This window comes from Protopterus annectens, chromosome 3.part1 (genome assembly GCF_019279795.1).
Source record: "Protopterus annectens isolate FY-2018-M chromosome 3.part1, PAN1.0, whole genome shotgun sequence".
NCBI lineage: Eukaryota > Metazoa > Chordata > Ceratodontiformes > Protopteridae > Protopterus > Protopterus annectens.
Genome location: NC_056732.1, coordinates 712,127,450 through 712,151,698, shown reverse-complemented (window position 1 = coordinate 712,151,698; position 24,249 = coordinate 712,127,450). Strand labels below are relative to the sequence as shown.

At 41.3% G+C, this 24,249-nt stretch overlaps 2 protein-coding genes across 3 annotated transcripts in view; one reads left to right on the top strand and one right to left on the bottom strand.

The window, feature by feature from the left end:
• Nucleotides 1-23,995, bottom strand: part of UTP23 (UTP23 small subunit processome component) — a 193,823-nt gene extending 169,828 nt beyond the window's left edge. Inside the window, exons 1-2 of one of the 2 annotated variants that reach the window (XM_044067068.1) lie at nucleotides 23,887-23,995; nucleotides 6,747-6,953 (exon numbers count right to left, since the gene is read on the bottom strand). In XM_044067068.1, coding sequence (XP_043923003.1) covers nucleotides 6,747-6,934 — 188 coding nt within the window. In that variant the 5' untranslated portion in view covers nucleotides 6,935-6,953; nucleotides 23,887-23,995. Of the gene's footprint in view, nucleotides 1-6,746; nucleotides 6,957-23,886 lie in introns of both variants that reach the window. The other variant, XM_044067067.1, reaches the window with a different exon arrangement.
• Nucleotides 23,970-24,249, top strand: part of EIF3H (eukaryotic translation initiation factor 3 subunit H) — an 895,984-nt gene continuing 895,704 nt past the window's right edge. The window contains exon 1 of the mRNA XM_044067066.1: nucleotides 23,970-24,101. Within this exon, the coding sequence (XP_043923001.1) occupies nucleotides 24,018-24,101 (84 nt within the window). The 5' untranslated portion in view covers nucleotides 23,970-24,017. The remainder of the gene's footprint in view (nucleotides 24,102-24,249) is intronic.

Below are 24,249 nucleotides of genomic sequence, written 5' to 3'. Positions count from 1 at the left end.
TGTCGGTGGGATTTATTTTCATTTATATAAATGTAGGATTGCATAAAGACACTTCTTTAAAAAAAAAAAAGGAATTGAATAATTTATGTAATGTTGCCTAGGGTGACATACAGCAATGCACGTGGAGCATATATTTATAAGCAAGTTTGTTAATTTTAACTTAATACAGTTTCATTACTATATAAATGTGCATAAGTCACAAGTGATAATTCATTAAAGGTGTTAAAAAAAATTCTGAATCTTAACGTGAAGATGCAGGGATGGATACAGAGTTTTTTCCCTTAGATTTCTAATCAAGACTCAAGAGAGCTCAATTTTTGATTCTTCTTGTGGAGGTTTCTCAGAGACTACTGCTAGAATGTGCCAGTGTTTTCCATGGGAGAAAGCTGAGATTTCTCATTCCCCCCAATATAGTAAGAGTTGTTACAGAAGGATTTTCAAGAAACTACACCCATTCCCCCTGTTCAGTCTGTTTGAGAGGATATGTGCGTTACCGTTTCTAATTTTTCTGATAGCCAGCTGCCCCTAAAAAGGAAGGCAAGTTCCTTGGTCTTTAATGTTTACACATACTTCCCCAAGCCTGGCCCAGCAGCTACAGGTTTAGTTGATCTCACTGCTGCTAAGTACTTAATTCTAATCCAACTCTGAGAAGGATGGGAAATTAATTGAGAGGCATTGGGAAAAGCGTTTCCTTCTACAACTTTGATTTTCAGAATTTTGAGTAGTTAGGCTCAAATGTTAAAAATTTGTTATGACAAAGTCTGAAAGTAAGAGGAACATTTGCTTTAAATAAGTTTCTTCTTTTGCACAGGTCACTACTCATCATTTATAGTGTGTGTGTATACGACTCTGGATACTTCTTTCAAGGCTAGGGCCACTGGTACCGTTTGAGGAGGCTGCATTCTCAGTATTTTCCCAGATGAGAGACTTTAAATTCTCCCTTGAATACAGATTCAGTGTTTGTTGTCTCTGCTGCAGAGGTGGTCAAAAAGTGTGATGAAAAGGGCCAAACTGATCCAGAGAATCTCTGAGAATTTCAGCCCATCTCGTCATCCAATTTTGTTAAAAAAACAACAACAGAACAAACAGTCTCAACAAAATACATGTAAAGACATGTTTAAGAATGGTTAGGGGGATCCAAAAAAGTCTCAAACCTCCCAAAACCAAGGACAATCCAATAAGTTTGAATGACTACTCAAGAGACCTTGTGAAACCCTCCCACCCTGGCCCCTTTTTACTTCCAAAAAGTCTGAATCTGTTTCTCTTTGGCAACAGATAATCATTCCTCATCGTTTCCACTGCATCACATGCTGTCCCCAAGGAGTGAAAGAACCAGTTCCTCCTTCACAAGCGAGGAAGCGCTTTTTTATTCAAGGATGTTCCTAGTGTCAAAGAAAGAACATTCTTGGAGACAAGTTCTTCATCTGTCTTTCCTAAACCGGTTTGTGATAGGGCCCAAACTCAAAACATCGATGCTTCACAACCTGTTACCCCTTTCTTCCTCTCAAGTTACCGGGCAACAATACAATTTAAAGATGCTTATCACATCCCTATTTGTCCAGACTTCAGACATTCAAGGTAGTCTGTGCCTGGATTACATTGTCAGTTCTCTGCTTTACCATATGGGCTATGCATGCTCCAAGAGTGCTCACAAAAGTGTCTGGCTCCAGTTATAGGCACTGCAGACTAGAGGGTATCCACATATTTCCATATTTAGACAAATTTGCTCATCTTTGCAGTGGCTTTTTTCAAAGTGTCAAGACGGTCTCTTTTCGGTGAGAGACCTCTTACACAAAAGCTGGGATTCCAGGAGAACATTCAAAGTCTTTCTTGCCTAATTTTTTCCTTAAACAAGAATGTCCCTCTATGATTTTCAACCCTTTCTACTAATATCCAGAGTACTTCTAAAGATTCAGAAGGAATTCCCCCAAGATCACTGTGGGGACTTCCCTTCTGACCCTGGAAACTGTGGTTCCCTGTTCTTTTGGAAATTGCCAGAGGCAATAACCACAAGCTTCTTCACAGACTATATCTAATCACACAACAGGGGTGTAGGATACACCTTGACACCAATCAACTTTCAACTTGACTGCCTGGATGACAGGATCTTAACATTCCTTTAAGGCACCTGTTTACCAAGTACATGCATCATGTACTAATGTAAGCAAGAAAGCTTGCTACTAAAAAAAAATCATGCAATAGCAAGTGGAAAAGTTTTCCTAGTTGGTGCCAACAATATAACCAGCACTCATTCGGGTCTAGTTGCTTTCTGGTCTGCAATATTTGTGCATGTTACTGTTCTATGGCCTTTCTTATTCCTTTGTCAAGGTTAATTTATCAGCCATTTCAGCATGTTTGCTCATGGATCCTCCTGTTTCAATGCAGTCTGACCCAGGGAACTACAGATCAATAACCTTGACCTGTCTTATTTGCAAGGCCATGAAGAGAATTATCACTCTCCAAACACTGGACCAGACCCAATTTGGCTTTGTCAAAGGGAGGTCTTGCCAGCTGAAATCTGAAGGACTTCTTTGAAAGTCACCAGGGCCATGGATAAGGGGAAAACAGTACACACTACTTAACTAGACTTGACCAAAGCTTTCATCACAATCCCCCACTTGAAGATCATAAATAAACTTACTGAGTTTGGCATAAACCCCCACATCCTCAGATAAATCTCGACAGGACACAAGTTGTCTGAACAGGTGAATCCACCTCTGATAAGAAACCTGTTACTAGCAGTGTCCCACAAGGATCACTGTTGGGACCTCCTCCTGTTTGGTATACATGTCTCTGATGTGAAGGGCAACGTTAGGGGCCTCTGGCTAACAAAGCTGGTCGACGACTGCAAGCTGGGAGTAAACAGTGAATCCCCAAATGATGACGACATCCTATACACAGGTCTAAAAATGACAACCAACTGGTGCCAAAACCATTGTCTGAGATTAAATGCTGAAAAGTGTGTAATCATACCCTTCCTTACATCTAATATCCCTGCAAAGTATAATAATGATACCACACCCCCAAAAGTAGACCCAGTGGTGAGGGAGCTAGGAACACAGATAGTAACCTAAACTCTGACCACTGGGTAGCTACGGCAGTGAGAAAATCCTTCTGTGTGGCTCAGCTTACAAGTAAAAGCATGGCATTGTACCAGACCCTCATCCATCCCATAAAATTGAGTACAATGCTCCCTTCTGCATGTACTAATCAGGCACTTACACCAACAGGAGCAGCCCCAAAGGTCTCTCACTAAAAAAATACAAAGCATAAGACACACGTCTTATGCAGACAGACTAAAAGCCCTATCCCTTTACTTCATTTATTTTATATTTGTTTACCAGAAAGTCCAGCTGGACATGTGTCCTTTTTCAGTGGAGGCCAGGGGAGATACGCTCCAAGTCATAAAGTAACATAGTAAAAGTACCACATATTAACAAAAGTAAAGTACTACATATTGAAAAAAAGACAATTAAACAGGTGTTAGACATTACAACTGTAACACCAAGTAAAACTAACAGTTATGTACAAAGTATTATCAAATATGCAGAGATATCTAGACTGGCAGCTGATATATAAACAATCATCCGGAAGGTGTGAAAAACATTCAGCTCTTAGCCTCAAGAACTAATCATAAATTAGTTAAGCAAGGGTTAGAAGGTGTGTTAGTAAACAAGAGTGGTATGCAAAAGTGGCCTATCCTGGGGGAGCTACAGAGACAGAACCAGGAGTTTACAAGGTGCAGAGGAGACTTAAGCATGACCTACAAGGCATTCTCTGATCAGGCCCTGATAAAAAATGTTACATATTCGCAAGAAAAATTATACGAGAGTCACACGTTTCATGGACCTGATCCTTATTTGTGACTAACAGAACTTGCTAGAGAAAGATTTGTATCCGAAAGGCTACCTCGTCTATGTAATAAACTTCCTATCTTCGTAAAACAAAGCCCACCCCTCACGCTCTTAAAAAATGAATTTGGATAAATAAATGGGGGGACCATAAATTCACTCCTGGGGTACTGCACATGTCCCTTATGGACAGAGGCAGTCTGTAAAATAATTCAGGGCTCCAACACCCAAAGACCCACCACCCTGATAATTCCCTAGATACGGGATGGGGTAGTAAGATACAATACTGTAATATCCTGGGTATTATTGGCAAAGCTTGTAAAAGCTCTTGTGCAATTAGCCTAGTAATCACCTACAAAACCTATGAAAATGCTCTTGAAGGGTTTTGCATAAGAGGTCTCCAAGAAAACCATTGTGATCTTAATTTGGTGTTACAGAAGCTAACACCTGCTCCATTTGCACCAGCTAATCTGGTTGACTTGAGGTTCTTAATATGGAACAGTTTTACTGATTGCTCTGACCTCTGCAAGAAGGGTATCTTGAGTTGCAAGCTCTTGTGGAGAGTCAACCCGATCTCATTTTCCACAGGCACAGGATTTCTTTTGAGAACTAAGCTTTCTTTTATGGCCAAAGTGGCATCAGAGTTTACTTTAAGCTATACTATCTCCCAGTTTGCTTTCCTGAATGTAAAAATGAGGTAGAAAGGATACTCCATACACTGGATGGCCATAAGCAACTCTGGTACTACCCATCTTGACAGAACTAATTTTTTTTAAGATCAATTGCTCATTTCTTGTGAGGATAAGGAGGAGGGACAACCTGTGTCAAAACAGCCTTATACAACTATTTGGAAATGGTCTATTACCTTTTATTACACTCACCATAACAAATCTATTCTAGGCAGGGTCAAAGCTCACTCTACCAAGGTCTTGGCTTCACTGATGGCTTTATGGAAAGCACTGTTTTTCAGAAGTGGCTACTTTGTCCTCTCTACATACTTTTCACTAAGCACCATAAGCTTGATTTTTATCTCTAGGTCCAGATCAAGCTTTGCTAAGACTATTTTCCAGGAGCTACTAGACTCTTCTTCCACCTCCCAGATACTGCAGCAGTGATAGATATGATGAACATAGTACAATTGTGTAAGTAAAACTCAGATGCTGCAGTGATCAATGCTACAGCAGCCTCTCCTCCCTCCTTCCACCCCCCCCCTTGTTTTTTTGGTGATTTTTTTTTTTTTGTATTCTAGGGTGTGGATATTTATTTTTGTTGTTCCTATCATTATCCTTTCAGAGTTCAGCCTCTTCCCCCTATCTGCTGGCAGAAAAACTCTGAAGGGCTTCCTGCCCAATCTATCGTTTAAACACCTCAGTTTGAGCTGCCTGACAGTTTGGGTGAGAGGAAGGTGCCCAGAAACTTTGGAAGCTAGCCAACTGTTATATCCTTGACAAAAATATAACCCACACAGCACAAGCTACTGCAACATTAATCATTTAAACATCTACTACTGTGTAAGTAAAACTTACTATAACTAATTTCTTGCACATAATTCTTATGTAGGAAGTAAATTACTCATCTATACCAATCTGTTAAGTATATATTTTTTTGTTTGCCCTCCCCCCGCACAGCATTCTTACTGGCTTGGACCCAGTGGCCCACATCCACACAGGGACTACTAGAGAGCCTCATACCCCCCTAACTAACTCCAGAATTATGAGGGATGGCCATGGATCCTAAGGGCAGCTCGGAGGTTTGGCTGTCTTTGCTTCCATCCAGCGGCATTTTTGTTTACATACCATACTCACTTCCCTTTCCCCACTCTCACCAAAACATCTGTGGGCAACTCCCCACTACAGACCACATTCCCCTTAGGAACAGATATAGACGAGCACCTTCCCACCCAGGATGAGCAAGTCTATGCCATCCCTGCTGCCCCAGTTACCCGATCCACTAATCATACCTGGACTTCAGTCAGGGCTTTACCTCTCTACACCTCAGGAGCAGCACCTCGTTACATATTTATCATTACACTGTCACATATTTTTTCTTTTTATTCTTTTGTGATTGACACTTTACATAAAATTTCTCATTCTTCCAACATAAATAAGAAATTTGTATGCAAGTATGAATACTCCTTAAAAAGCCAGGACTCAGGCTGAAAAGAAAATTAGGACTATCTAGCTCATCCACCCAATTAACAACCTTAAATAAAATGAATAAAGTATACAGATGGACTACCTTATAAACATGAAAACGGCTAACTTACATTATGCCCCTCTACCCAAATATTTTTTAACATGCAGCACAGCCAAGATGAATGGGTTCATAACTGTGCATTCAAATGATTAAATTAATATACAAAATGAGACACTTCAAAGTAAAAGCACTTATTGTACTTGTGTGCAAACTAACCACCAAAGAAAAACTTTGTGTTTTTTGTTTACAAACCCTTAAAAATGTACTTAAACTTTGTTACTTATGCCCTCAGAAAAGTGTGGAAGAGAATATCTACTGTTCCATTGTTTGTATGCCTTTTTACCTGGGTTATGACTGAAAGGAGTAACTGGACCACTTAAAATATTCAGTTAAACACAGATGATACAGAAATACATGCATGTGCATACACAAAACATGATGCAAAGAGTTCTATTAAGCTCCTAGTCACTGTGTCACTGCTACAAAACAATAGCCATTACAAATGAAATCTCAACTCATCCTGGCATCACAAAAAGCTCTCAAGTCTTCCCATCCTAGCCAGCCCTCCAGTAACTCTCTCATTAACAAACTTTAGTTGCCTACATTAAGTCACAGCCAAAACACCTGTATTTTCCATTGAAAAGACGTGTATGCATTACAACCATTGAATAAATAAAAAGAAACCAACAAAAAACTTACTTGGTAGTACATAACTGCACTTCTCCCATGAAGTACTTAGGCAGCTGCTCCTTGATTTGTATTTTATTTTTCAGTGCAGCCTGACAAAAGGTTCCATCAACCAGAACCTGATATGGTTCTCGAAAACTAAAATTGTACTTATAAAATGCAATGTTCTTCTTTGCATGCTTCTGTCGCTTGATCTTCATCTTAACAGTTCTTCATGCTCTGCTGAAATTAAGAGTTTACAAAAAAATCACACTTCAGTAAAACAAACAATGAAAATTTAAATGTGACTGGTTTTATAGCAAGATTTCCTTAACTCTTCATAACAAGAAGATATCTAATACTGTAGGAGACCGAAATAAGAAAGTCCATTGAATTAAGCACACTGGATACAATAAACCTGAGATACTGCCGAGTGCCACTGAATCCAGACATGTAAATTTGGGGTTTACACATTACCTGGGAGACACGGTACATCTTTTAACTTCACAGAGAAGCAGTTATGAAGTAAATAAAAATTAAAACACCTTTCTCCTTTCATATCAATGTTTCCTGAAGGTAGCAATTACTAAAGAGTATGATTTAGGTTTACAGTATACAGAAGGAATATTAGGACTTACCGAATGATAAATTCATGAAGCCGCGGTGGTACAGCAGTTGCATTGTTGCCTCACAGCAAGAGGTTCTCCCGTTCGATTCTCGGCTGGAGTGTCTTCTGTGTGGAGTCTGCATGTCCTCTCCGAGGTCGAGTGGCCTCCGAAAGACATGCGTGAATGGGCGTGCCTTCGCTGAAGGCTGGGCATCAGGCTGGCAACTCTGCATCATAAAAATCTACCGCCAATCATTAGCAGACCGGAGTTCCGCTGTGATGACCCCTAACAGGAAAAAGCCAAAAAGACAAACAACCGAATGATAAATTCATCAGCTACACAACTAGTGAAAATAAGACCCTCTCCTTGAGTTGGCGCCCCTTGGATTTGTCACACTTATGTAAAAAGGAGTGTGAGGATAAGGTGAACAAAACCACCTAAAGATAAATTTTACATTATATTTGAAAATGGTGAGCTGTCTTATTCTCTTTCGGCTGTTCCCGTTAGGGGTCGCCACAGCAGATCATCAGTTTCCATTTCTTCCTGTCCTCTGCATATTGCTCTGTCACACCAAACACCTGCATATCCTCTCTCACCACATCCATAAACCTAATCTTAGGTCTTTCCTCTTTTCCTCTTACCTGGCAGCTCCATCCTTGGCATCCTTTTCCCAATATACCCAGCATCTCTCCTCAGCACATGTCCAAACCAACGCAATCTCGCCTCTCTGACTGTCTCCAAACAGTCCAACCTGAGCTGACCCTCTAATATACGGATTTCTAATCCTGTTAATCCTTGTCACACCCAGTGCAAATCTTAACATCGTTAACTCTGCCACTTCCAGCTCTGACTCCTGCCTTGTCAGTGCCACCGTCTCCAAACCATGCAACATAGCTGGTCTCACTACCCTCTTGCAGACCTTCCCTTCCACTCTTACTGATACCAGTCTGTCCCAAATAACTCCTGACACTCTTCTCCACCCATTTCACACTGCCTGTACTCTCTTCTTCACCTCTCTTCCACGTTCACCATGAAACTGGTGAGCTGTGTTTCAGAAAAATCAACTGTTCATGAAATATCATGAATTAATTTACCAAACCAAATCAAACACAGTTGTGCTGGTGGTCTGCAATGCAAGACTGGCTGTACAAAGCAGAATAAAGCTCTCATGTTCTCTCTGTACTACATGTGATGTCTGAAAAACATGTGCAATTCAACTACTTGGTTATTCACACATCCTGCATACTTATATGCTACAAGTGGAGTTAAAACAAAATCCAACACGTTACATAAAAGTTATGCACCTACCATAAGAATAATGGATAACCTAGTTCATCCTCATTAAGAGAACTAATGCCACCGAGTGTTACACCAACTTGGCATTTGAAACTTTCCCAAGCGAACAAGTTCCTCCCATTTATCCACAATGCACCACACAGCCTTCCTCTCCAGATCTCTACCACATCATAAAAACAAGACTAAAGTAAGCATAAGTCTGTATGCCAAGTCAGAAAAAAAGCAGGGCTGACGAAGAATGGGTATATTAAAAAGGCTAGATCTGCTCATCCAGAGTTATTGTTAAGTACTAACTTTCTTATCCAGTATGAGGAGGGCCAGCCTCATTAAAAACAGGGCAAAGTTACAATGTAATCTTTATAGGTTGTTTGTTCACACAGCAAAGACTTCTTATCTGAGTGGTTGAGTGAAGGCATTAACCTGCATGAAAAATATAAGATTACTTTGGATACTTTACATCCAAGCTTCTTTTTAGACAAGGTTCTTTTTAGACAAGGACACGAACAGCTGAGGATCCCTCCCAAAAGACATGGCCCAGTCTAGCTAGAATTTGAGCTACACACATCCATACAATGCAAAAAGGTATCTTGCTGAGTTAAAAGTAACTGTTAAAGAAGACTGGAAAAACATGCAGTTTAAGATTAATTTTAGTAGCTACCTTTGGCGTGACCTGTAGGCCACGGTGGTGCAGTGGTTAGTGTTGTCGCCTCACAGCAAGAGGTTCTCCGGTTCGATTCTCAGCTGGAGCACCTTCTGTGTGGAGTCTGCATGTCCCCCCCATGGTCAAGTGACAATAAAGATATGCAGGTAGGTGCGTGTGTGAATGGGTGTGCCTTCTTTGAAGGTTGGGCATCGGGCTGGCACCTCGGCACCGTAAAAATCCACTGCCAATCATTAGCAGACCAGAGTTCCGCTGTGGCAACCCCTAACTGGGAAAAGCCGAAAATAAGACCTTTGGCATGACCTACATGGTCTTACATGGACCAAATCAAAGCCCTGTCACTATAATATGTCTCCTACAGACTGCTAAAAGGTGACCTGTGTCTGGCATACAAGGCATCCTCTGACCCCAGAGTGACGGATTTACTGCACATCCGCAAGTCAAATGGGATCAGAAATACTTTGTCTAGGGATCTAAACCTCTTCTGCAACATCAAAAGAACAGTTTGGAGGGACATGTGTATACCCAGAGGATACCGCTGCTCTAGAAAAGCCTTTCTTTCCACATAAAACAAAATTCATTAAGTTCTTTATTCAAGTGTAACTTGGATCTATGGTAGGAAAACAGAAAATTTACCCTAGGATTGCCCCCTGTACTACTAATGGATACAGGCAGCTCCTAAATGCTTTATGCCATGCATGGGTCCCCTCAAATTATCTATGCTATGATCTCAGTTATTCTCATTAGGGGCAATACATAATTTTCGACCATGGGATGGGTAAGACCAATCTCTAAGTAAATGGGATAGGTTAATTCAAGCACAAAATGGCCCAAAGAGGCAGCTAGCCTAGTACTTACTTATGAACTTATAAGGAATGCCTGGCATGTAGGGAGACATTACCCTTATGCAGAATAGGAAAGGGGTGTTATTGATAATACCTGCTATTCGGTAATTCTTCTGACTGAAGTCATGACCACAAAAAAACGTTTTCTAGGATAAGAACTTTAATGCTACGACGGAAAGGGGGAAGTTGATTTTTTTTTCAACATAAAATAGAGATTCCATAGAGAAAGATGATATGTATTTTTTAATTCCATTTGCAAAGTAGCATACAGAGAGACTTTGCTCACCTTTATAGAAGCTAATGACAAGGAATCAGAGTCTTGGCGGAAGCTGGACACAGCAGCTAAATACTGAAGATATAGGTACTATAAAAGGGTCAAGACCTTTGGTGGAAACCTATGTGGGAAAAAAAAAAAAAAAAAAAAAAACAACAGGTCCTCTTCCTTTTGTAGGTTTTTCTAGTATTACTTCTTCCCGGAAGCCTGATAATTTGGAAAGACATGATAACTGACCATTAATGGACTTGGACAAACCATGCAGTTAGACACAGAGTACACATCAAGATAGGGCTTGCCAAAAATATGGAAAAGATAGGCCCCTGGACTGCTGCAGATGAAGAGTTTTCAAGAGCTGAGGCATGAGCAAGGGAAACCAAACTTACTAAGGGCACAGTAGGGTTTATCAGAATTACTATATAGGTTCATTAAGTACTTACTATGCTATTTACCTTTGAGGACGTTAAGATGCTTAGCCTTACATTCTTCTGTTAGTTTTTTAGTCCTTATGATGTTTATGAATTTAACAGACTGAGCTACTGAATCAGTGCAGGGTGCCTTTTGAGTGGAATCTGCATATCCTCCCTGTGGTCACATAGGTTTCCTACATGTACTTCAGTTTCTCCCACGTTTCAAAGACATGCAGTAAGTAAAATGGACACTCTAAATTGGCCGTAGGCGAGAATGTGCGCATGAGCCAGTGGTGCAAATGAACTAGTGTGGCAGGACTAGCCACCCGGTGGTGTAAACTTTAGCTAGAGATGATAGTCACTGCGGAAGTGACACCCCTATTCCATGTGCAAAATGGGAATGGATGGATAGATGGAAGTTATTTATGAATAACCCAAAGGCAGACAGAAAAAGGATATGGTGAGACATTTTCTTGTTGCCCATATCAGTAAAAGACATGGCTGCTAAACTGGGGGTAAATTTATGGTTTCCCATCCAGTCATCCGACTGGCATTTGAACAGAATACTCTCAAACATGTTCTATTTATATTGCAAGAGAGAGTGAGATTCCTTAAGCAAGTGTTCATGCTTCCACTGGACTTGTGAATGTATCATAGGTCTGACTGGATAGGGTCTGTTGAGGCTCTACCTCTTAATAGCCTGTATGATACAGATAAGAAGGAAAGGATTATGAGGCAGTCTGCAGAGCTTTTACGATTGAAGCTCTTCATCTTCTAATGTGAAAGTGTTATGGTTGTTCCAGTTTTGATAAGTGTTTGTTCAGGTACATAGTGAAAGGGACAGCCTATTCAATGACCAGTCTAATGAGAGCAGAGTGCAGTGAACTGACTGCATCCCTGTACCTTAGATACAAGTTGTGCAATGAAAAAATACAGATACCTAGATACATGACTACAGGATCAGCTTTCAGGAGTGTGCTGCCAATGCGATAGTTACAATAAAGGCAGTCATACATTTGCTAGCCTTAAGTTTTATTTTGTGGTTTTGATATCAAAGGGACACTTCAGACTTTGAAATTTGACACCAACAGCTGTGAGGATTTTGCCCTCTCTCTCAATGCTCCCTAGGTGGGATTTAACGCTGGGTACAAAAAAAAATCAATGGAACCTTAAAAAGCTAAATTTAGAATGTCACCGACAGCTTCTGCACAGTCTGTAAACCAAAACAACTCAAGCCAGCAAACGGTAAAGTTAGCAGCTGCAGCTTGGCACGAACCATCAGATGAGTTGAATGCCAGTCTCATGGTGAGGTTCACAACTGTACAAACAACTGACAAATGGGAAAACATCTTTTGTTTTTCAGGTCCATCTTACAGATGGTCCAGCAACTTCTCAATTTTTGAGCTTTGGGATTATTATATAATAATAATAAAAAAAAATTGTTTAACAGCTACTTTACTAAACTGATGCATATAACTATATATCTTATCACATAGCTTTGCCTTCCCCCATTTCTCATCAACATTTTAAACTTTTACTAATACTACTAAATAATTTTGTTACTTTCCTTCCACATTTCTTATGCTCTTATATCCACTTCATTAGACGGTTTAACTACCCATCACAAACCATTTCCATCTGCCTTAATGCTTGGCTTTTAACATTTAGTTACTGCTTAAATTCCGCTTTACTCACTTGGTCCATTTCTAAATTTTGCATCCATCACAATGTAACAAAATATTTGTGTGTAGAATGCACTGCAAAAACTTTGATTACATAATTGCTAAATATAGCAGCTTGAGTCATGACTGTGTTTTCACTGCTGTAATGCAGTGCTTTTTTTTACTAAAATTGGCTGTTTTAATGCTACTTGCACATCAGCCTTAAGGAAAACATGCAATAGGACTGATGCATTACATTTGATAATAACTTGCATGTAAAGTCAGATAAACTACTAGATGGAAAATGGCCACAAATGCACTATGTGGACGTGACCCACTTGTTAGAAAAAGCGTGGATTGGTGATGTCTCATGCATACTTAAGTGCAGGGTTGCAGAATCGTTAATGAGACGTACTTAGCAGAAGGGGGTGGATTCTACACTCTGTGGCAGAAGGCAAGAATGGCAAGGGAGTCCCAGGTTAAAAAAAAAAAAAAAAAAAAAAAAGGGTGGGGGTGAGTGTCTAGCCAGTCCTACCACAGAATGCATAACCCCAGGGGAAAGAATCAGACTTTTTATACAGCTCTCCCTAGGCAAGCTGAGAGACAGCCTACGTGTAAACTATACAGGAATGGAATTATAGATAATAATGTGCCCTTGATGTGCTGTAGAATAGGGCCAGATAACTACAAAGCTTTTGCTTGGTAACTATGGATAAAATGATGCAAATAAGGTCTCCCAGAAAATCCTGCCTTTGCAGACATCTCTTGAATAAAAATTGGCAAGCAATCTGGCAATAAATACATGGCTGCAGCCATTTAATTCTAATGATGTTGTCTGCGTCTTGAAATTTGTTGGTAAGCAGAAATGTTATAGATGATAGAAAAAAAGCTATGGTGGAAATAATGCAAAAATTCTAGCTGATAAAAGTACAAAAAAAACCCATAAAATAAATGATGTCTTGAATTGTTATATAATGAGAGAGGTAAGAGCTATTCCTAGTCTCACACAATACAGATCGGCTATCAACTAGCAGGTATGGCTTATTTTGAAATGGGACAGCTCAGGGCAGTGTTTTGGGAAGGGAAGGTGAGGGATGGAGTAAGGAATGGGTCAAAAAGGTGTAAAAAGACTGAAGTGGGAGGAGGCAGTCTCGGGGAAAGCTGAGAAAGGGTCATCTCCCATCGGGATAAGTCTCCTGTAAGAAGATCTCCAGGACAGCCTTTTCCCATTCAGGCCCACCAAAATATAAAAGCAAGGGAGACACATCTGGAGGCTTTAAAAATATGGGACACCTACAGCAGAATCAGAGGATAGGAAGGGTAACCCTAACCCTAAAGGGTGATCACATTAGGGGTCAAGAAAGAATTTGTTTTTCCGCACAGGGTTTTTAGGTTCTCCAATGGGTACAGGAAGGTATTTAGGCTGTTGCAATTATGTGAGCAGTAGGCAGGGTTGGCAAAGGAGACCAATGTGTTTGGGGGGTGGAAGGTCTGAGACTAGCTTGCCAGACATCCTGGTCTTGGAGGAGATCATGGGAATTTTAGCTGGCTCCCCCTTGGCAGACTATAAGATGGCCTAGGTCTTAACTATATGTATATAGAAATAATGGGCCCTTGATCTGATCTTGAATAAGACCAGATATCAACGACACTACCATTGTATGGGGTTAAGAAGGTGATGCATAAACTGCTGCAAACAAGGCCTCCCAAAAAATGCAACCTTTGTGCATATTCTCCTGAATAAAAATTAGCAAGCAAGCTGGTAATAAATACACGGCTGTGGCCATTTAACTCCAATGATGTTGTCTGTACCTTCATTTTATGAAAATTGTCAGTAAAATGCAAATGCAGTAGACTGACAAAAATAGGATACAAATAATACAAAAAACCTACAGGAGAACAATAGAAAACAATGTAAAATTAGTCCATCCTAGATGTGCATTTCCTTTTCAAAATGCTTTGCCTCACAAAAGTGCTTTTTGGTTTTTCTACATCACTTCTCTATCATTGCAAATATTGCATAGATGTTTTTGAAACTTTGTGTACTCCTGAATGTACAATTCTTTTTAATGTGTATGTAACTGAAATGTATTGTGACGCCCGTGCCCTGGCCCAGCAATCAAGGAGCCTCAATACTCACCACTAACACCAGAGAAGGCATCTCATATATGAAGGAAAGGATAACAAATACACACAGTAAAGTGCAATTTCCCTTAAGAGCACACAGGGATCAAGTCAGTCCGGGGCTGGTCACTCCCTTGCTCTCCAGGTCTCCAATAAGACTCCCCACTGGCACAGCTATAGGCTCCAGATCTCAGCCAGATAGGCAAGCTAAAATCTCCAGCACCCTCTCTGTCCAACCAGTGCTTCATGTCCCTGCCCAAGTAGCTGACACACACACTTTGAGATGAGAGTTTATACAGCCACACAGACTCTGGGGGAAGGCTGGCACAGGTTCTCCAGCTGTGCCCTTTTTACCCAGACTATACGGTATAAATCACCGTCACCACTCAGCTAATATTTATCAGCTACTCAAAGGCCCTTAAAATGGTGTCCAATTATTACTGTGCAATATTATTATCCAATTGGTAGTATAACTAAACAGTCAAGGCTTATCAGAGTGACTTGGTGCAGGATCATTACATACATGCAATGTACTCAGAGCTTTAACTTATCTCTACACAAAACAGCCACAGCTGAAAGGTTTTAAAATATTTAATAATAAATAATAAAAACACAAGACAATACTTCTTACTACACAGTGCTAGTCAAGAGCTCAGAGATCACAGAGAAATAGTTAAAATAATTCAGTAGTACAGTTCTGACATTACAGAAAAACACAGTCTAATCTTTCTAGTTTCTAACTATTTCTAAAAGAAAACACAAGTCTAAGATAACTTACATATGAGCAAGGTAGTGCTGCGAGTTGGATGGTCAAGACAAAAATGCTTAATGCCTTCCGATTCTCTCCATTTAAATTGCTATTGCAGTCCTTGTTCCCATTACATCATTTCACACTTTCCAGGTGTTCCCAGGCTAACAGATACTACGTAATTGTTATCTTGTACCTGCAGGAAACTACATCAATAAAAGACATTCCACATGCAAACTCTAGCAATTATTCCTTAAGTTAAAACAATAAGCAGGATGCTTCACTCCAGACTCATCCACTCCAAAAGGGACAGGCATGTAAAAATTTTAACTTCAAAGGACAGACAAGAAATACTTGACTTAGCTTTCTTTACAGCAGAGGGCAATGTTGCTACATTGTTTAAAGTTCAACATTTCACAACATATTCTTTTATTTAAGAAAACAAGTCTGTAGTTCAACATTCATATTTACAAATGATAGAAGATAATCCTATCTGGCTAGGCTGGCAGCCTTCATCTATATTCACCCAATCTTCACACATCTCCCCCCTGGAGAACTCAAGCTAGTTTTTCAAGTGACCCTTGAGAAACGCCGGTCTGGTCTGAGTATACCAACTCCATTCCCTGTCTTGAGAACCCATCTGCATTGACACTGCTACTTCCACTGCGGTGCTGCACTGACATATCATATGCTTGCAACTCTAAGCTAAGCTCCATCTTAGCAACTTGACATTTTGTTGGCTGGCTGTGTTTAACCATGTTAGGGGGTTGTGATCCGTCATAACAGTGAATTTCCTTCCATACAGATAAGACTGAGGTTTCTGCAATGCCCACACTATGGCTAGACATTCCTTTTCTACAGCTGCCTAGAATTCCTCCCTGGGTTAGAGACTACAACTGAGATAAACCACTGGGTGCTCTTCCCCTTCTGAAGAAATCTGGCCAAGTACAGCCCCCACCCCATGGTTTGAAGGATCCACCTGTACAACAAAGTATTTGCTGTAATCTGGACTGGGTAACACAGGGAGTCCTCTCAAAGCATCTTTAAGCTTCTGGAATGCCTGCTCACATGCTGGGGTCCACACTATCTGGCCTGTTCTTCCTTGTCAGGTCTGTGAGGGGAGCAGCTATGGTACTATAAATGTGGATGAACTTTCTACAGTACCCTGCTGTCCCTAAAAATGCTCTCACATGCTTTTATTAACAGGTGCAGGCCATGTCTGAATGGCTTCCACTTTGGCAGGTTCTGGCCTTATCTTACCACGCCCCACTCTATATCCTGTGTAGGAGACCTCCGCCATACCCACCTGACATTTGCTCGGCTTAATGGTCAATCCTGCCCTCTGTAGTCTGCCCAGCACTTCCCTGACATGCTGAAGGAGCTCTGGCCAGGAATGGCTGTAGATGGCAATATCATCTAGATAAGCAAGGGCAAACCCTCCTGTTCCTGCTAGGATACAATCTACCAGCCTCTGGAAAATTGCTAGGGCATTCTTCATCCCAGAAGGCATCTTTGTGAACTCATACAAGCCAAAACGAGTCACAAAGGCTAACCTCTCTAGCACTGGGAGTCAAAGGCACCTGCCAGTAACCCTTGGTAAGATCAATGGTTGTAAGATACTTAGCCCCACCCAGCTGCTCTAGGGCCTCATCTGTCCTAGGCATGGGGTAGGCATCAGACTCTGTGTGACTATTTAATTTCCTGTAGTCCACACAGAACCTGGGGTGCTGCCATCCTTCTGTGGCACCAGCACCACTGGGGAGGCCCAGGGACTGTTAGACTCTTGAATCACCACTAGTTCCAACATCTCCTGTACCTCCTCCCTCAGAGTCTGTTTGACTTGCTCAGGCACCCTATAAGGGGCCTGCCCAATAGGCCTTTGGGGTCCTGTATCCACATGGTGCTGCACTAGGTGGGTACATCCTGGTTTCTCAGAGAACATGTCCCCAAATTCCTGCAACACTGCTCAGATTTCTCAAACCTGGATAGGAGATAGCTGCTGGGACACTGCTTCCCCTTCCACTGCATCAGCCCGAGCCTCACTGTGGAGATCAGTCCCCAGATATCCCTCAGACTCCTCCTGCAATCCACTGCAAATGTTCAGCACAAGGGCCTCTACTTATTATGGCAAGTTTCATCATGTTAACATGGTACAACTTGGCCCCTGCCGTCTGCCTAGCAGTTCCACCATGTAGTTAACATCACTTACCTTTCTTACCACCTTGTAGGGTCCTTCCCAAACTGCTTGCAGCTTGTTGTGTCTGACAGAAATAAGAACCATTACCTGCTGCCCCAGAGCATAATCTCTGGCTTGAGCATTCCTGTCATACCACACCTTTTTCTGTTTGGCTTCTGCCAGGTTCTTCTGGGCCAAGCCCATGAGTTCCCTGAGCCTTGTCCTGAGGTTTAAGATGTATGCCACAACAGACTCCTTGTGAGACTCGCACTCACCTTCCCATTCATCTCAAATTAAATCTAGAGGTCCCCTGACCCTATGCCCATACAGCAACTCAAAGGGTGAAAAACCTGTAGATTCCTGAGGAACCTCTCTGTAAGCAATCAGATGGGGCAAATATCTGTCCCACTCCCTCTTAAACGGATCTACAAATGCCCATTGCATGGACTTGATTGTAGAGTTTAACCTCTCAACAAGACCATTAGTCTGGGGGTGGTCTTCATGTGCTTCACCCCACAGGACTTCCACAGACAAGCCAGCAGGTCTGACATGAAATTGGCACCTATGTCAGTCAGTCTTTCTTTTGGGAAAACTACCCTGCTGAAAATCTCTAACAAAAGCATTTGCCACCTTCTCTGCCTCAATGGAGGACAAACCCACTACCTCAGGGTATCGTGTAGCATAATCCATTACCACTTGGATATACTTTTTCCCTGTGGAACTTGGGGGTACTCAGAGGATCCACAATATCCATAGCTACCCTCTGAAATGGCTCTTCAATCACAGGCAAAGGCATCAAAGGAGATCTCACCTTGTCTCCTGCCTTGCCTACCTTTTGGCACTGCTCACAGGTCCTGCAGTACCCAGTTACATCTCTGGAAATTCCAGGCCAATAGAAGTTCTGCATAATACGCCTCTTTGTACGTTTTATACCCATATGACCTGCAAAGGGAATATCATGGGCTATGGCTAGAAGTGCCAGATGGTAGGCTCTAGGCGCTACCAACTGCTGTACTCTCTCACCTTCTAGCCCTCCCTCAAGGGTCCACTCTCTGTATAGTAACCCTTTGTCCCAGTATACAGATTCCCCCTTTCCTTGAGAATCAGGTGCCTTCCTAGCTACCTGCCTCAGCCCTTGCAATGTAGGGTCTGAGAGCTGAGCCTGTCTCAGCTCTCTCCTTGTAACCCTTCCACAGGAAGTCTGGCATCCTCTGAAAGTGGTGCCTCACTGTCAGCCTGGGTACTACTACTACTCACCTCTACCTTTGTAGTCACTCTGTCCAAGGGACCATCAGTACCCCCAAACAGATGTGGCTCACCTTCAGTCTCACTGCTACAGGGTAGCTCCCTCCCTGAAGTAACCACCTCACCAGTCCTAGCTGCAAGTATGCAGTCTGTCTGCATCTCCCCAGGCTACCAGACCCACATGCTCGTCTCTTACCAGACCGTGTGTAACTGCATAAGCACATGGTAATGCCTCATCCACATCCTTCCCTATCAGGACATCAGCAGGATGGTAGTTTGGTACCCCTGTTGTCTCAAGACAACCAACTATTGGCATTTTTCCCCCAGGGCCCCACTAGTTGCATTCAAAACATTTAACCCTAGGTCCTGGATGTGTACCTGGAGTAGTGGCTTCCTCTGCTAGTGGCAGATTCTGTTGGGGCAGTCTGTGCTGCCCACCATGGGTTTCTTTAGACCCATGAGCAGTACTGGGGATCCCCTTCTTAAGCAGGGCTGCCCTGCTTACCAGGTATAGGTCTCCCTTCTTCCTCAACTCATCTGAAGTAGCACATTGTCTATCAGCTAACCAGATCCTCATGCTCTCAGGCAAAGTGCTAAGGGGTTGCCCCCTCACCAAAAGGTCTACCAGTCCTTCAAAAGTGGTGACCTGACATCCACTCACCCACCTAAGGAAATAAGTGCTCAGTTCAGCAACATTCACACACACTTTCATCTACCTTGTGTCTATGCTCATGAAACGTTTTCTTATATGTTTCAGGTGTTAGCTTAAAATACTCTAATAGACAATTTTTTTTACAACAGTATAATCAAAACATGCAACGTCAGACATTTTAGGTAATACAGTTACAGCTTGACCATGGAGTAAGGGGGTCAGGAACCGTACCCAGAGCCCTTGGTCAACTTTATACTGTTTACATACTCAAGTCTCTTTAGCTCCAGCTGGATTTTTAAATCCACTGCAGAAAGGGTGAGCTGCCCATTATCTGAGGATATTATATCTCCAATGGCTGTCTGATTGTCCTCCTGGTTGCTGTTTTCCGATGCAGCTATAACCAAGGCTGCAATCAGGTCTGCCTTAGTCAGGTTTCCATGCACCAGTCCCCCAGCCTGGCACATCTCCGCCAGCTAGCTCCTTTTTAGCTTTCCATACTCCTCTGCTGACATGTTGCCTGCTGACCCTGACTAACTAAGCTATACTAAACTATGAAAGAAATAAAACAATTATGATGTGAACTCAGAGTTTCCACTGCGTGGCTGATTTAGAGTACAAAACACCTTTAAAGCTCACTGTACACAAGCTACAGGACTCATTCTACCCACACCACTACAGGCCAATTAGTATTTGCCAACCAATTAATATGTGGCGCGGATATCCCACCACTGCCAAACAATTAATATGTGATGCCCGTGCCCTGGCCCAACAATCAAGGAGCCTAAATCCTCACCACTAACACCAGAGTGGATGTCTCGTATATGAAGGCAAGGATAACAAATACACACAGCAATTTCCCTTAAGAGCACACAGAGATCACAGTCAGTCAGGGGCTGGTCATCCCCTTGCTCTCCAGGTTCCCAATAAGACTCCCCACTAGCACAGATATAGGGTCCAGATCTCAGCCAGCTGGGCAAGCTAAAATCTCCAGCACCCTCTCTGTTCAACCAGAGCTACGTGTCCCTGCCCAAGTAGCTGAAACACACACTGAGATAAGTGTTTATACAGCCACACAGACACTCCTGGGGAAGGCTGGCACAGGTTCTCCAGCTGTGCCCCTTTCACCCAGACTATATGGTAGAAATCACTGTCACCACCCAGCTAATATTTATCAGCTACTTAAAGGCCCTTCAAAGAGTGTCTAATTATTACTGTGCAATATTATTATCCAATTGGTAGTATAACTAAACAGTCAAGGCTTAGAGTGACTTGGTACAGGATCATTATATACATGCAATGTACTCTTAGAGCTTTAACTTATCTCTACACAAAACAGCCATAGTTGAAAAGTTATTTAATAATAAATAATAAAAACACAAGACAATACTTCTTACTAAACAGTGCTAGTCAAGAGCTCAGAGATCACGGAGAAAGTTAAAAGAATTCAGTAGTACAGTTGTGACATCACAGAAAAACACAGTCTAATCTTTCTAGTCTGTAAGTAAATCTAAAAGAAAACACAAGTCTAAGATAACTTACATGTGAGCAAAGCAGTGCTGTGAGCTGGATGGTCTAGACAAAAATGCTTAATGCCTTCTGATTCTCTTCGTTTAAATTGCTATTGCAGTCCCTGTTCCCATTACATCATTTTACACTTTCCAGGTGTTCCCAGGCTAACAGATACTACATAATTATCTTGCACCTGCAGGAAATTACATCAATAAAATACATTCCACATGTAAACTCTAATAATTATTCCTTAAGTTAAAAGGATAGGCAGGATGCTTCACTCCAGACTCATCGACTCCAAATTCTAACTTCAAAGGGACAGGCATGAAATAATTTTAACTTCAAAGGACAGACAAGAAATGCTCGACTTCGCTTTCTTTACAGCAGAGGGCAATGTTGCTACATTGTTTAAAGTTCAACATTTCACAGCATATTTTTTCATTTAAGAAAACAAACCTGTAGTTCAACATTCATATTTACAAATGATATAATCTGGCTAGGCTGGCAGCCTTCATCTATTTTCACATGTATTTTTAAGTTTTTGTATCTGTAGTATAATTTTATCTCACTTTACAGCTCTTCTTCCCGGGTCTCTGCTGAAAATGAGCACCTAGCTCAGCCAGGCAAATCCAGTCAACAAATGTAAAATAAATAAATAAAAAATAAAATAAATAAAAGAAATGAAGTTTTCAGTGGTTATATACTGATGCTGTTACAGAGGGGAAGAACAATTCCCAATCTCAGACAACAGTTTTAAAACCATCAATTTTTTTCAATAGTGCTTGCAGCTCTCTTTACTTGGTAGTTCACTCTGTAGCTTTTCAATAAATAGGTCCTTATCTCAATGGGTCCACCCAACGATCATACACAATCACTGGTACTTTTCCGTTAAACCCCTACCACGTCTTTGCGCTTACTTTCTGTTCAACCCATACCACTAACCACTTCAGTTACAACAACCTCCTGACTTTACAGCAGTGGTAGGCAAACTGTAGCCATCTCTGTAGTCTTCTGCAGATACATGCACCTATTTCCATCACAGCAAGGTTACTCGCCTTTTCTGTTAACCCCCTACTGCATCGTCGCATTTACTTTCCTTTAAACCCGTACCATGAACCACTAAAGTTACAGCAGCCTCCTGACTTCACAGCACTGGTAATCTATAGCCATCTCTGTTGTCTTCTCCGGAAACATGCACCCATTTCCATCACAGCGACTTAGTCCCTTTTCATTATTAAACTGCTGGCAGAATGCAAATGCTAAAAACCTTTAACAGATACACCAGTTAGTAGGGAAGCTGTAGAACTAACCATGTATTTTGGGCTGGGAACAGTCTCAGTTTATTTTTAAACCAATAATTTTGGGTTCCTGGTGGTGCTGCGGTAGGGTTGTCGCCTCACAGTAAGACATTGTCCTGTTCGATTCTCAGCTAAAGCGTCTTGTGTGGAGACATGCGTGAATGGGCGTACCTTCTTTGAAGGTTGTGCGTCAGGGCTGGCAACTCAGCACGTAAAAATCTACTGCCAATCATTAGCAGAACGGAGTTCCGCTGTGTCGACCCCTAACTGGGAAAAGCCGAAAGAGACACACACACTTTTGGGTCCCCCTTCACAACTTCAAGATATAAAACTCACTGTTTGAGCTTTAAATAAATCATTTCACACTGCAGATGCCTGAAACATCTGATGTACATCAGAATACTGGGCAATGCTTTATGCATGTTACAAAAGGCTCCATAACATTCACATGGGTGCAACATTTAACAATACCGCTTATTGTTTAGTGTCGTAACATCACAGAACGTAAAGCTTTAATATCCTGATTTCAAACATTTTTTCAGCTTTGGAAGTTCCTTATCCAACAGATGTAGTTGTCACACAAAACTCGTCTCCACTACTGAAATACCAGCAAAATAAACTGCTGTATCGTTGCTGTCCCAAGTCAAACATCATAAGATTCTGCAATCAAATGTGTTTTGAAGTGAACATATTTCCTTCTATTTTAATCTACTCACATCTGTATAATCTATCATGTATAATATTGCTTAATTTTGTATTGTACTTGTACCTGTGAAATATTGTTTTTTTATATATATTTTACTGTAGTTTCGAGGAGCTTTTCTCCCAGGGCCTCTGCTTAAAATGGACATATATCCAGCTGGACTAGCCCGGCCAACAAATGTAAAATAAAAATAAAAAAACAGCAGCGCGAACTGGTAGGTGTTTAACGGAAAAGTACCCAATTACTTAATAACGCCGTACTTGAAATTAATCATTCATGTAATGTAATATATACTCCCTTTCAAAGTACGTCACCCTAAGGTGACAGCACTATGTAGAGTCGGTTTAGGTACTTATTGTCCCCGCCCAGTAGTATCCGTTTCTCTTTAATGGTTTGAAAAAGGAAGAATGAAAGAGCTAGTACTAAGAATTATACATTAAAATATGTCACGTGCAAACGGGTTTCTTAAAGTACTGATATTAAGATGCATTCGACTACTCCATAAGCTGTACCCCGAAGTTAACAATTTCTTCTTAATATTACATTACAGTGCCAAAGCTTTGCTACAGTCATTGTAACAAGCATTGCTGTTTTAAAAGCAATTCAGTTCAACCAAAGCTAGTACAAGATAGACCAAAATTACTTGTATTATAGATTGGTGAAGTTTACAAATTTGGGACAACAACGACACAGCTTTTGTAATCGTGTTCTCTCATAAGCTACAGAAACATTACTGCCAAATCTAAAGCCTGCAAGCGGTGCAATATATGTACAGAATCTGCATATAAAAAGGATTAGTCGCTCAAAAAATATTTTTGAACAGCGACTGAAACGAACATTTTTTTCTGCATGGGGGTGTGTACAGTCGGCTAAGTTGGCAAAACTAACCTTTGAATGCTGAAAACAAAACAAGTCACATAACAATGTTATAAATTTACCAGAAATTATATACACATAACTCACAAGATCCTGTAAACAGCAAAATTCCCGTGAATAGCGAGTACTAGAATCACCAGCACATGTTTGTGGTATATAGCTGAATGTTTCTTCCGGCGTGTATAGGTCTGTTTCCTCTTCCTGTGTAACCAAGAAAAATGGCGACTCGCAGGGAAACCACTGTAGCAGCTGTGTCAAGCAATTTAGATTCTGCTGTTAAGCAGGTCCAGATTGAGGGACTGGTGAGTAGATCAAAGTAAATGGCAGTAGTATATTGTATGCCATTTGGTGCCTACATGTTTGTGCTACACGAAACAGCCAGAATTTTAAGTGTTCATTTAGCACTAGTGTAGGGACATGTGCATCTGGAAAAGTTGTGAAACTTAACTA